This window comes from Sylvia atricapilla, chromosome 4, assembly GCF_009819655.1.
Source record: "Sylvia atricapilla isolate bSylAtr1 chromosome 4, bSylAtr1.pri, whole genome shotgun sequence".
Classification (NCBI taxonomy): Eukaryota; Metazoa; Chordata; class Aves; order Passeriformes; family Sylviidae; genus Sylvia; species Sylvia atricapilla.
In genome coordinates this window covers 29,140,545-29,154,162 of record NC_089143.1, presented here as the reverse complement: position 1 = coordinate 29,154,162, position 13,618 = coordinate 29,140,545, and the positions used below count along the sequence as shown (strand labels likewise).

Here is a 13,618-nt window from a genome sequence, read left to right as displayed (position 1 = left end):
GTTTGGGTGACATTTTTTTAGAAGGGGGTTGTTTGGTTTGGGGTTGGTTTGTTTGTTTTGGTTTTGTTTCTTGTGCTGTTATTTTTTTTCCCCAAACAGGAAATTAAGCATTCACATCACAATCCATATTAAAATAATGAAGATTATGAAATAGGTCACTTCTACTTCATAATTACTCCTGTAATTTACATTGTGATCTAATTGCACACACTATTTCAGGCAGAAAGCACTTTCACGACACCACAAAACAACAAAACAAATAATTTGGACATCTAAACCCTAACAGGATACTACTAGACAAAATCACATAATTGGTAGACCATTTACTGGTTCTCTGCCATCTATACAAATGCATGTAAACTACTTTTATAGAAAAGCTATGTCATTGTTTGAACATAACACCTGAAATATATCGCTGTTTAAAAAACACCTGTGTTGTGATAATTATCATAAAAGTAATTTTTCACTTTGAAGGTATTAAGTGGAAAATAAAAGCCATGCACTGGAAGAATTTGGCTTTATTTTTTGTCTTAAATGCAGGAATGTTGTTATTCCTTTCAAAATATGGACAAAAACTGCAATGTGAAAAACATGACTATCATATTCTCAGTATGATCAAAGGATCTATAACACAAACTGGCTCACTACACTTTAGACAGAGTTATAAAACCACAAGCTTTCCAACAATGGTGCAATTCAAAGTATTCCGGATTTTTTTTTCATGCAAAAGCTATTCTGATAATGAGGTGTTTAGGCATGACCTAAAATCAAGATTAAAGAATCTTTTAGGTAAAACACTGGAGCAGAGGAGACACTGATGCTTATTTACATGCTGTGCTTCCACAGTAGATGTGCTCTAAGAAATGTTATTTGCAGTGTGCAGCTGCTCCATTCAGTCAGCCCCAAGGACTGCCCACCCCAACATGCCCCCACCTCTTGAACTTATTCTGTATTTAACAAATATTATGTAAGCACAGACAGGACTACAAGTGTGAAAGCAAATCGATTTTGTATGTGTGTGGCATTAGTTAGCAACTCTTGTAGCTAATTGCAGGAAGTTTTAAGGAACCCAGGTGTCCAGCACTCTGGGATCAAGAGCTGATGGTGTTTGTCACATAGCACACAAAGTATCCTCAGAATTACACTGATGCAATCAAGCCGACATTAAGTTAACTCTAAACTGATCTCAAATTAGAATAATTCAACACTAACAGCATGCATAAAGAAACCCTCTATATACAGGACTTGATCAGCACCTTAACATCAAAAGTGTTTCCTCACCAGCTTCTACAGACAAAGATCAAGACCCTTAAGACACTCTTAACAGAGTAAAGTAACTATTTGCATCAGTGCACAGACATAATTTGAAGATCCATCTATTTTCAATTTTAAAAATTTTCTAGCCAAGTCATTTCTAATAGAGGAAAAAGGTAAGGGTAAGGAGAGGTTAAATGAAGGGTGAACAAGAGTATTTAGAGCAGTATGACAAGGCAGTACCTTTCTAACAGACAGAGATTTAGCGGGACTAAAGGCCTGCTCTGTGAGATCGAGCCCTTCAATAGATTCCGTACAGTCTGAGAGGGGAGCATCCTGCAACAGTAAATCGAGTAAACAGAGCAAACCGAGCCCGGGCTTTACAACATCAACCAAAAGCATTGTGACGCTTGCTAAAAACATGCAAAGAAACAGTAACTGGTAGATGAAATTGCATATGACAATGAATTGACATGCACACAATATGACACCCAACATGAAAAATGCTGTGGTCATGATAAGACTTGCCAATCTTTAAAAAAGTATATCAGAAAATACTTATCTGGGGCAGTTGAAAGCACTTGGATATAAAAAGCTTTATTCAGCTATACAGTGTAACTGCACAGCTCTAATTCTTATTTTACTTGAAGCTATGATTTATAGTCTTTTGTATATCCAGATATACTGCTTTTAAGTTTCATTGATGTAATAGCTTTTTTCCCAAACTGCTCTTCAAATAAAATACTATGAAGCATGAAATTTCATATTTAACACGAAACACTACTGCCCCACAGTGAGCCTGGTGTGCCCAGTATTAATCCTTCAAGATACATAAACTCAAAAATCAAACAAAAAGCTGTCACAAAGCCCAACTAGTTTTGAACAAGAATCTAACCCATATAAATTAAGTTTCTGAATTTCATGCATTACATTCAGCAAAAAAATCAAGAAGCATCCTCCACAGACATGCTTGGGCTACACGGCTGAAGCCTCTAAATTTCTGACCCTGAGCACTCTTGCGAAGACAATGGTGTTACCTCTAAGACTTACCTTATAAACAGTTACTCTCTGCCAATTAAAGAATAATTTCATAGTGATATATTAGGTAAAAGCAGAGGATATAGTAGATCAAGCTAATAGCTTTAGGAATTTAATACTCTCACCTGTACTAGGCTCCTGTCCACAACTACCCCAGAAAGAACCTGTGACTGAGGGCCTGCCGTTTTAATATCTTGCAAATTTTGCTCTCGGATCTGTAAAGGAAAGCAGCAGAATGAACAACAATCACATGAACAACAGAGAAATGTTGATCACATTTTTGTGTTTGAAAAAGGGGTGAGTGAACCTGCCAATAGGCAACAACCAGTGGTGATTGCTGTGGCCACAGCTGTCAGATGAAGCTGAGCCTATAAACACTACTTGAATGTAAATGTTCAGGTTCCTGGCTGTTTCCTCACATTTCTCAGAATTTAGTGTTTAAGTACCACAGAAGGTGTTATCCTTTGCTTTTTAGTACTAGGTCATGGTAAAACAGGTAACAGACAACTCCAGGTTGTGAAAAGTGAGGAGAAATAGAAATATTACCTCTATGCTTTTCTGTCTAGTGTACCTGATCAGTCAGTTGCAGTTTTCTGTCATTAGCCATTAGTTACTGATATGGCACCACAATATCTTCTTATAGAAGTTACTGTAAAACACTGCACAAGTTGCCATTTTTACATCTAGTCAGGATCATATCCTCAGAAGGACATATAAGTAATTTCTTTGCTGACAAACTGACACTGGAGTTCTCAAAAAATCCCTTTTGCTGCATCCTAAATACCACCATTCTTCAATACAGAAGATGGGAATACAAATCAGATCTTTAAACCTATGTATTATCTATTTAAATTAGATATCCTTCAGTGGTAAAGAATTCATAACAACTGACTCAAAATTTATTTCTAAAATATTCTGGTTCTGTTCCAAGATAAATGAAAAAAAAGCATGCATCTTAAAAAAACTTCTACATTACAACTAAAAAGGACATTAATAAATTCAATTTATAAAAAATATATGCATACAAATACACAAACAAGAAGTATTATTAATACTTGGTATCTCAAAGTGCAAGGATCCCCCATCTTTTTCACTTGTTTCTAATTTACTACCCTTCTCATCATTGAGAAAGTATAAAATTTTAAGACTTTCTCTTTTGGGCATGTCATTCAAGTTTTAAATAAAGCAATATTTGGGTTTGAAACACAAAGAAACTGCTTGGAAACTTCACTGTATTTCTCTTTTCATGTGGTTAGTGTTTTACAGTGCCAAGCATAAGTTCTGTCAGCCATATACAAATATTTTAGATTCCTACTCATATCCCTGCACTCAGCCTTTCTTTGACAGAATGCTAACTCCTGTGTTCCATGTGGCCATGAATTAGAGATATCAAAACAATCCAGAACAAATTAAGATACCAGAACGTATTTCATATTGTAAAAGAAATAAGGTGAAAAAACTCCAATCCATCCAGTGCTTTCCTGTTGGTAGATTGGACAAGAAGATCTGAAATTCAAAACCAGGAAAATTAACTGCAAGCTCATTTCAAAAATATTAACTTGCAGTTGCAAAGACAAAAAAAGAAGTCCGCAACAAACACGGCATACAGTACATTAAAATATGAAGAGAGAGCTATAGACTACTTTTGTCTAGGCTACAAAATTTCAACTGGTATTACCAAAACAGAAAAACAGGTTACTGATGTAAAATTATGATCTCAGGGTACAGAATTACTACAATCAAGCCAGGACTGGCTGTTTCAGAGGCACCCAGCAACAGGTATAAGAAAAATTAAACTCTTCATATAGTGAACAGAAATAACTTTTTCCAAGAGGAGTTCAGGACACTTACAAATTGTTTCATTATTTAGTTATAAAGGGACAGGACAACACCAGAACTGTGTTACTGACCCCCAAAATGTCATTATAACAAAGTAAGTTAGTTCATTACAAGTACACAATTGTGGTGATGACCAGAAAAAGAAGTTATTTTACTGCTATTACAAACCTTGTTCCTCATTTCTTGGACCTCCTTTGGATTGGTGTTCAATGGAACAAACAGATTAGGGACAGCAGAGGTGGCAGTTCTATGTCCATCCTCTTTAGTCCACTGTAACATCAAGAACAGTTGTAGAGTCAGAATTGCTGTAATGGCTACAGACACTCAGAGCAGCAAAGTCACATCACAGTTGATCATGCATCATACAGAGCAGAGAACTGAACCAATGATTGCATTCTTCTATTCATTCCTAAGACTTGTTTTCTTCTTCAGTAATATAAACTATACCTTCAGATACATTTCTAGAGATCAGAACCATTCTATCAAGTCAAGTTAGCAACAACAACAACAACAACTAGAGAGCCAGTTAACTTACAAATAACTTCCACCCAAAACAATGCCATTCCTATGTGCAGTTCAGAGATTATGCAAACTGAGGGGTTTTTAAGCTAGTTTTCTGTGCACTTGACCGCACTGACAGCTGCAGTGTTTTGTGTTTCTAAAAACCACCTACTTCTCACTTTATGAATAGATATATTATAAGTAGATATATTAAGATTAGGAAAATGCCAATATAATTACTTACTTTTAAGGCCATTTTTAATCAGAAATTTTTCAATAAGTTCATACTTGTTTAAAAAGGACACTGTTCCTTACCCAAACAGAAATACAGCAAGATCTAAGGCATGAGCTTTAAGACCCTGTTACTCCCATTTTCATTTTCTGCACTGGGTGTTTTTACAAAATAACATGAGAGAGACAGAGAGATCATTGATTCAATCCTCTGGTACCCAACAAACATCAAAGCGAACTTAAAGCATAAGATGACAGAAGTATGAAAAGCAATGGGATGTCGCTAACCAGGTTTAGTGAATGATTCTGTACTGTGAAGCAAGAGTGGGCATCACCAAAGTTTTGCATTAAAACAAGCTACTTCAGCAAAATGATGTTACCAGAATTAGTTTCTGCACAAACAAAGAGCTGTACTAGCACAGCAACCTAAAGGAACAGTTTGGTGATGTCAAATATTTTATAACTCATAGCTCAGAAGGTTACAAAAATATCCCAAACACAAGCTTTAAGCGCTTCATGGGTTCTTCATAGAAGGTTGCTTTATTTGATCTGTGCATTTAGTATGGAGCCCTGTTTAATTTGATGCACAACTCTTTATCTTGATATATTTACTTTGTACAATGTCCTAATTGCCAATCAGTATTACATAGAAAATGCACCGAACAGTAAAGCAAACCTGTTTATAGAGCAAATGCTATGCATTTTTTTCCTGAGTAACTTCAAGAAACAATAAGATAGCCAGAAACTGTCAGACTTCAGAAAGCAACAGAATTTTAAAATGTTTTGCAACTGTAAAGTAAAAAATGGAATGAACATGGAGCTGTGAAATACTCACTGATGATTATCTTCTCAGATAAAAACTACTCCAGCTTTTTATTAAAGATAGCTTTTAGTCAAAACATATATATATATATAAACAACCTCAATATAACAAGCCACTTTTTCTTTAGGTTAATAGCAAGCATTAAAAAATTTAAATACACAAACTCATTATACTGTATGAAATTATCTACTGCTTAAGTATATCATTAAACAAGGCTAGTTTGTGATGAAGAATTTTGCTTCAGTCTTTCACTAATAATGTCAAATATTAAATACTATCTACTTTGTGAGCTGAGGCTGAAAAGCACAAACTGGTCCAAACATATACATAGCTTTAAGCTATGGTAAAACTCTATTTCATCAAGGTAAATCTGCATCACTATAAATCAATATAACAAAACTATATTTCATCAAGGTAAAATGATAATTTAGCTTAGTGACACATTGATAGTACAAACAACAAATGTATTTATAAATTTCTTAAACCAAAAAGAACTCCACAAAAATACGACAGAGAGAGCGCCTCTGTTTTTTCGCGACTTTCTACATGCTAACACTAGGTACTGTAGCATACACCTTGCCCAAGGATACTTTTATTAAAAGTATTCAAAATGTAGAGAACCCTGAGTTTATTCAGAGGTGTAGCAGAGTTTTGTAGGGATAAATAAAAATTAAGGTGTTCTGGAAAAAAAAACAATGTGGTGGGTTTTTTTCAAGAGTACTAGTTTTATATTTTTAAGACTCACCTGTAACCATATTACTACTACACGAAGTACCACTACCAAAGTACTACTGAACTCCTGTAGCTAAGCTTGAGGTCAACCATTACAAAAGGTTGTATCCATGCAAATCCCTGCCTTCAGTTTAGTCACTCTGTATATGCCCAAGAAAATATCAAACCCACAGTTACACACCAACAGCTAACGATGTCCATTTGAAAGCAGCTGATACTTTCGCTTTTCAATTAACATATCTTTGAGTGCAAAATTTAACTGTAAGCAGCACTGAGAAACAAAAGAAAAGCACCGGTTGCAGAATCTATCGATTAGTGCCTGCTGATGGCCTGAGCTGCACTTTAGTCATGCCGCACCCAGCTGATACTTTAGGAAAGACTTTCCATTTATGGCCATCTACTTACATGCAACACTACATGCAGAAGGCAGCTGGTTGTGAACACTCAGAGGCTTTGGGGTAGACAAAAGTGTAGTAACAAGGACAGGAAAAGGAGCTGAGAAACTAGACAAGAAAAAACTGCTTAAGGGGGGAAAAAAGATCTAAATACTTTAAAATCAATTCTACCCTCTTATACATAGAGAAAATTGCAAATACCTTGCAGATTAAGTTGGTATATGTTACAGAAGGTAGAATTTTTTTATATATATATCCTTAAATAAAAGTACATTGAATTGTTAGTTTCATTTTTAACTGAAAAGCTTTCATGCGGAGAGAATTAGTAGCTCCCTAACATAGCTGTCTTTAATTAAACCATTGAAATGCAGAACCCATTTAGTAAAAACTATAATTCGATCTGTTTGGTCATTAACTTGGAAAGACAGGAAAAAACTAAAAGCTCCAGAGTCTTAAGCAGTTTCAAGTATTAATAAGCAAGGTAATTTTTACAGATCACATCTAATCAAATACAAATTAAGTGGTTAGTAAAACACATGTAATTTTTTTTAATATAAGAAAGAAGGAAATAATTAGGACAGTTATCTCTTTGTTCCCAAAGCCTCTAAGTGCCAGCCACCCCAAGTTGCTCTACATCATCTAACTATGAACAGTAAGGTAGGCACAGACCAAGCAGTTGGTAATACAGCTTGGCACGCAGACACCGGACGAGAGAGACTGCAGCAAGGGTTTCACGTGATCGTGTGTAATGTTCGTCCACACCTTAGTCTTCGACTTGGGACTGCTGCCATTCTGCCCTTCTTCAGAAGCATCATCCCCTCGGCCAGAGTTCAGCCACCTTGTCTTCTCTCGCTGCTGTTTCTGAAAACTGTGTCTGAGGGGGGAGGAAATGCCTGATTCGCCATCACTAGTAAAGGAGTAACCTGTGACACTAGCTGGAATCTCAACATCACTGTACTTTTTAGATTTCTCTCTCAGAGCAGGGCATCGATATGGGTAGCCGGTTCTGTAACCCTGGAGAAGGAAAGCAGCAGAATTAGTCTTCTATATCTCCAGGTTGTTCAATAGACAACTGAAACCTCACTGATACCCTCAACTGTGAAAACCATTCTACAACACCACCTCTTCTTTACATGGCTGCTCACCTGCTATGGTGGACACAGCCATGCCAAAGGGGATGACACACGGAAGTGAGGCTACATTAGCACCCTTTTCAATCTAAGTAACTTCTGAACCACTAATTTAAATGAGTCACCATTTTCGGAAGCCCAAACATCAAAAGCATTGTATTAAGCTTTTATGAAGAATTTACAGTAGACCTGCAAAAAGCCGCTGAGGTGACTAAGAAGTTCATCAAGAGCAGTGTTATGGGTCTGCCTCTTCTCACAGTCAAGCAAAAAAATTACCACCTGTGTTAAACACATTTTAAAAAATCCTTTTGACTGGACTAGGATTTTTAGGAAGGGAAAAAATGTATATTAGGGCTTCCTGGTGTTTTTCATAGAATTTTCAAGTAATTGTTCAAGTCTCTGGAGTTGGATGCAGAATCATGCCTTTTCTTTGTACTACATTCCAGCTACTCATTTACATGTTTTTAAAAACCATAATCAAACGTTTCTACAGTTTCTCACAATTCTAAATGAAGGGCATAAAGAAGCACTCCTATGATAGGGTAGATAAAAAGATCTTTTCTGTGTTTTTATGTCTAGAAATAAACATATGGTATACAAAGAGAGACTTCAAGAATGTTAGTTTTATGTCCTTATTCACGCTTATCCCTAATCTTATGTTGTTTCATTCTCCCACTTCCTCTGAACTGTATTTTGTTCCACCTTTAACCTTCCCTATTCACACTAGTCTTGTCTGCCCATGCTTTCTTTCATATTATGCTCAGCATTTAACATACAAAAAGGACATTTAACAGTTTATTAAAGAAGCTTCCACTAGCAAAATGTTTTCAAATGGCTTAGAGGAAAAGTGTGAATAGCTTAGGTCCCAAAGCACTCAAATTATCTATCTATTCTTTGTAAAGAAACATTAGCCTCCAACTTTGCAGACTTAGCTTTCTACAGCTTTCATACATTAAGCAATACTGCAACCTTACTTGGGTTCTGCTCCAACTTTTAATTTTCAAAAGGCATCTTGAGTAATTATCTACTACCTAATATAATTACCCAAAAAAATATGTGGTTAATCATAATATTAAGGGTCTGTATTGTATAACTGAAAACTCCTTTCTATTCCTACATTCCAACTGAGTACAATGCTATTTCTTTTATGATCCTGCTTTCTGTGTGCAGTAAGAAATATAAAACTGGTATTTCTTAGAAAAACTGAAATCCAACTGAATCTACCAAAGGTATCACTCATATACAAGGAGACTGCTGTCCCCAGCCACATCTTTCCCATTGAAGCTGGATAGTAAATGTTGGTATCTGGTAATTTGTTACAGATGGGTTCTTAGTGAAACCGTTTTATCTGAAGGCTTTTATTTATTCAAAGTCTGTCTTTTAACCTCTTACAGGTACTAGTAGAGTCTTAGTCAAATTATGCCAGATCTCATACCCAATACGACATTAACAGTTTTACACATTTTTGGAGGGGATGGGAACAGAGGGGAAAATACAGATTGAGTGACAGTACCACAGTACTCAGATCTCCTCTGATCTCACCAGTAACAATCAGATTATGAATAAGAAGTAAATCTGCTATCTGTACAATCTGTACAAAGGACACCTGATGCTTTTCATGTTGTCTCCAAGTCCTTGGGAAAGAACAGGCTGCAGGCTGTATAAACTATCCTAGCTACATGCAGCTTTAAAAAATGTATTTTATACATTATCAGATTTAAAAAATTAGACAAAAAGGCCTGCCTTACCAGATTATCAAGCATTCGCATAAGAGCTTCGAACTCCTGTTCACCAATCTGCCATTTGGGATGGGATACAGTACCCTCACCTGCTGGAGACTCAGGGGAACGAGACTTGGCTTTATACTTCCCAGGATCAAGAAGCACTAAGTTGTCAGGTCCACCTGCACTGGCCAGCGTACGTACCTTAAAAACAGCAGAGTCATCTTTAAGTTTCTTGTGAGGAAAGGAGTGAAAATAACCAAAAAACATGCTAAAAATTTGGCATAAAGCCAGAAGAAATCTACCTAATTTTAAAACTAAATAAATGAATATGCTTGTATAAAAGACATCTTAAATCTTTGGAAGAATCTTTGCTGTTTTAATGGGCAGCAAATTGATGGTTTCAATAAAGTACTGGAATACTGTCAGTGAAACCAAAGTTTTGGATGCCCCCTCGCCCCCCCAATACAGTGATACCACATATCGTTGTGTTAGTTTAGATCCAACAGTTGAACCAGTAAAGTAAGCAATTATTAATCTCTTTGGAGGTTAATACAGTAGGCTGTATTATTACATAACATATAAAAGCTCTTACTTGTATCTCACAGGCAAGCACTAGGTTATGAATATAGTAGAAAGCCTCCTCAACAGTCTCTCCAACTGATACTAAGCCATGGTTTCTGAGAATAAGGACCTAGAGAAACATTGAAAAAGTTAAACAGCAGTACGTCAGATATTTTCATGCTCTTGATTAAAGAATATTTGCTACTGATTAAAGAACATACCTGTCACACAAACACACTGCCCCCCTCTCCTTTTATCTTTAATTCTAAATATACATACTGACCTTGCTTTTAGGCCCCAAATTTTTCTGAATAACCACCTTTTCTTCATCATCCACTAAAATACCATGGTAGTCATGATAAGCTACTTCCCCTAGAGAAAGTGCTTCAGGTGAAATTGGCAAGAGACCACACTTCATTGCAGAAACCTGAGAAATATTAAAACAACTGGTGTAGTTTCTTGCAGCAGAAAAAAGTGAAAAAATATAGTGATAAGAATTAAAATAAGAATATATTTTTATGTATTAAATGAATCTATCTCTACAGGTACATACACACTGGTCTTATACTCCAGCCTTACAGCCTCTAATTTTCGGTAACTTTTGGACTGGATACAAAAGTCACATTGATTTTGGCTGTTTTTACAGAACAGAAACATCAATATAAAAGGACTCAGGAAAAAAAACCCCAAGAAACCACCAAACCCCAAAATCAACTGCATCCTTCATTCCTTCCACTCCATTCAGTTATTTCCCCCTCCTGCCGCCATGCCAAAAGAACAACTTTGGTCATACAGATACTTCAGCAGCACTGCAGGTAAGCTTAAGGAATATTTTTAAAAGGCTACTCTGTAATTTACAATTTTAGGAATTTGATCATTTATCCTTAGAATGGTTGTATTAATCTGATTAATCAATTAATTAAAAAAAAATCAGAACGTGAACACTGAAAATCATGCTCTCAAAACATTCCAAAGAGGCAGAACTGACTTGTAATCAGTTTTTCCAAAGACAAATATTGGGAAAGTTTTGAATATTTCAGAAAACCTTGATAAACTATGTTTTATAAAACCAACAAAATATGCTAAAGCTTTTATGACTCGCTGTCAGAAGATCTGGTCTTTTGTGGTCAAGGACACACATGTATGACATACACATTTTCCAACGACAGAACTCAATTTACTGTCTGACCATTCAAGTAACAGCCCAGTAAGGATGGGCTCTGATTCGAACAGAACCATACTTGAAGGCAGACTAAAAGGCTCTCTGCCCTCCGAAACTAAATCTAAAATTAAGAGGACCCATCTATTTTCCCTTTGGGAGGGGTGGGGGAACAGGACAAAGCCAGAAGCGAGCTTACCGCTGCTCCTGCTGGTGTGTGGATATGGACAATGCATTTGACATCAGGTCGAGCTGCATAAATTGCTGAATGCAACGTAAAACCAGCTTGGTTTACTCCCAGGTTAGTGCTTCCACGATCAACCACATCTCCCTGAATATTGATTTTAACCTGGGAATGAAAAGAATTATTTTCATAATCAAGACTCAATAAAATCTGATTTAATTCAGCATCTACCACTGAGACTCTAAAATCAGTTGTCATCACTTATATCTGAAATGCCTAAAGTTTCCCTCAACAAGCTGGACTCAACAGCCAGCAGCTTTCAAGGGCAGGAAGTGATCCGCTGTCCAAATGACCTGGCACCTCTTTACAGGTAGATCAACTGGAGGACACATGGTGGTGAACATGGGCAAAGAAATATCTCAGATACCTCAGCAGTACCAAACCCAGCCATGTTCATTAACAGTGTTCTAAACATATTACACAAGAGTAAAATGTTCTCTAGGATAGAATTTAAAGTGACATATATATTCATACATACACACATACATACATATATAGGAATATTTTACAGCTATGAAAATTAACAATTGCTTACCAGACTAGATGCAGTAACCTCACTATAGAGGAGTCCAAAAGGTACAATAAGGAAGTGCTCTTGCTCAGAATTTACTCTGGCCTAAGGATAAACAAGAGTAAGAGTTACTAAGAAGGTTTTTTTGTAAAGTTACTTTTACATCCTGATTATGGAATGGGCAAGTATGCCTATAACAGACAGTATGACTTTCATGTATGCTACAACAGATAATCAATGCACAGCACTGTTAATTAACTCATGTTGAACAAAAGCAGATGGCAGTAACATGCCAGAGTCCTCCAGATTGGTGGAATTTAGTCAATCCTTATATTCTGTCAGAATGACAACTCACCCACTATGGATAAAACTAACAATACTGAGAGAAATGGAGAAGAAAAGTTAATTCTTTCAGTGGAATGAGTTTACACTCCAACTGTATTTCTACCCAAGTAAGATATAAGGTATAAAGTAAAAGGCTGTGAGAAAATGCAAAAATCGGCCCACAGATGTAAACCGTCCTGATGCTGAGAAGGGTTTCACCACGGATGCTCGTTCCTGTGAGACATCTGTGAGCAGTACAGTACACTTGCAAATTTCTTACCAAGAATCCTGACCTTCACTTATGTTTTTTCTCTCTCATCTCATTCAGACAATCAGGGGTTTATAATACAAAAATAATTTTGGCTTCAAAGCTTTCACATCTTGGGATGCATCTCTTAGAAGCCTGTACAATGAAAAGTACAGGACATCTAGGTAATTAAGGTGTCTTTTGATGGTGAATTAAGAGGCTTCCTAAGTTTTACTGGACACACAAGACAACTCCCCACTTTGCTATGAGTCTACCCAGCATTTAGGTAGTTTGCGTTGTGGGTTTGGGTTTTTTGTTGTTTGAGGTTTTTTTTAATTCTAAGTTATTTATGAGTTTTGAATTTCCCTGAGATGCGGCTACTTTATACTGTTTCTGCCTTATGTCTTTCTACTACTTGCAACATTAAATACACATATACTTTGCTATAGTTTTGCAGGGAAAAAAAAATCTAATAAGTAGTTATGCAGTCATGCGAAAGCTTCTAGCACAGATCTAGTTTCCTTTACAACCAGCTGGGAACATGCTACAGCATAAAAGCCTGAAACTGAAGCAGTTGAAAGTAATCTTTACTTTTATGAATCACCAAAGTAATTCTCCACTACAGAATTGCAAATGATCAAGAAAAGTCTCTTACTTATTTATGCAAGATGAAGAACAAATATTATTCAAAATATCCCAAAAGCTAATAAGAAAGTTCAAATCAGAGACAAACAAGCAGCAAGACTCACAAACCACTTTGCTTTAGGATTAGATCCAATTAACAGCTCATGCCCCCAAAGCAAACCAAGACCTGGTGAATGATGTCTACCTTCTGTAAACCTATAATCACAAATTCTGCCCGACCCTAGAGGCAGCTGAGTTTACTCTACATTACTGCACTTGAC

The 13,618-nt window shown here is 36.3% G+C and overlaps 1 protein-coding gene across 16 annotated transcripts in view; it reads right to left on the bottom strand.

The window, feature by feature from the left end:
- The window catches only part of ADD1 (adducin 1), a 61,990-nt gene that overhangs the window by 13,118 nt on the left and 35,254 nt on the right, over nucleotides 1–13,618 (bottom strand). For 7 of the 16 annotated variants that reach the window (XM_066317396.1, XM_066317403.1, XM_066317401.1 and 4 more), the window contains exons 5-13: nucleotides 12,167–12,247; nucleotides 11,587–11,736; nucleotides 10,512–10,655; nucleotides 10,260–10,358; nucleotides 9,692–9,868; nucleotides 7,483–7,827; nucleotides 4,300–4,401; nucleotides 2,418–2,507; nucleotides 1,498–1,590 (exon numbers count right to left, since the gene is read on the bottom strand). In XM_066317396.1, coding sequence (XP_066173493.1) covers nucleotides 1,498–1,590; nucleotides 2,418–2,507; nucleotides 4,300–4,401; nucleotides 7,483–7,827; nucleotides 9,692–9,868; nucleotides 10,260–10,358; nucleotides 10,512–10,655; nucleotides 11,587–11,736; nucleotides 12,167–12,247 — 1,281 coding nt within the window. The remainder of the gene's footprint in view (nucleotides 1–1,497; nucleotides 1,591–2,417; nucleotides 2,508–4,299; nucleotides 4,402–7,482; nucleotides 7,828–9,691; nucleotides 9,869–10,259; nucleotides 10,359–10,511; nucleotides 10,656–11,586; nucleotides 11,737–12,166; nucleotides 12,248–13,618) is intronic. The other 9 variants (XM_066317399.1, XM_066317405.1, XM_066317412.1 and 6 more) reach the window with 3 other exon arrangements.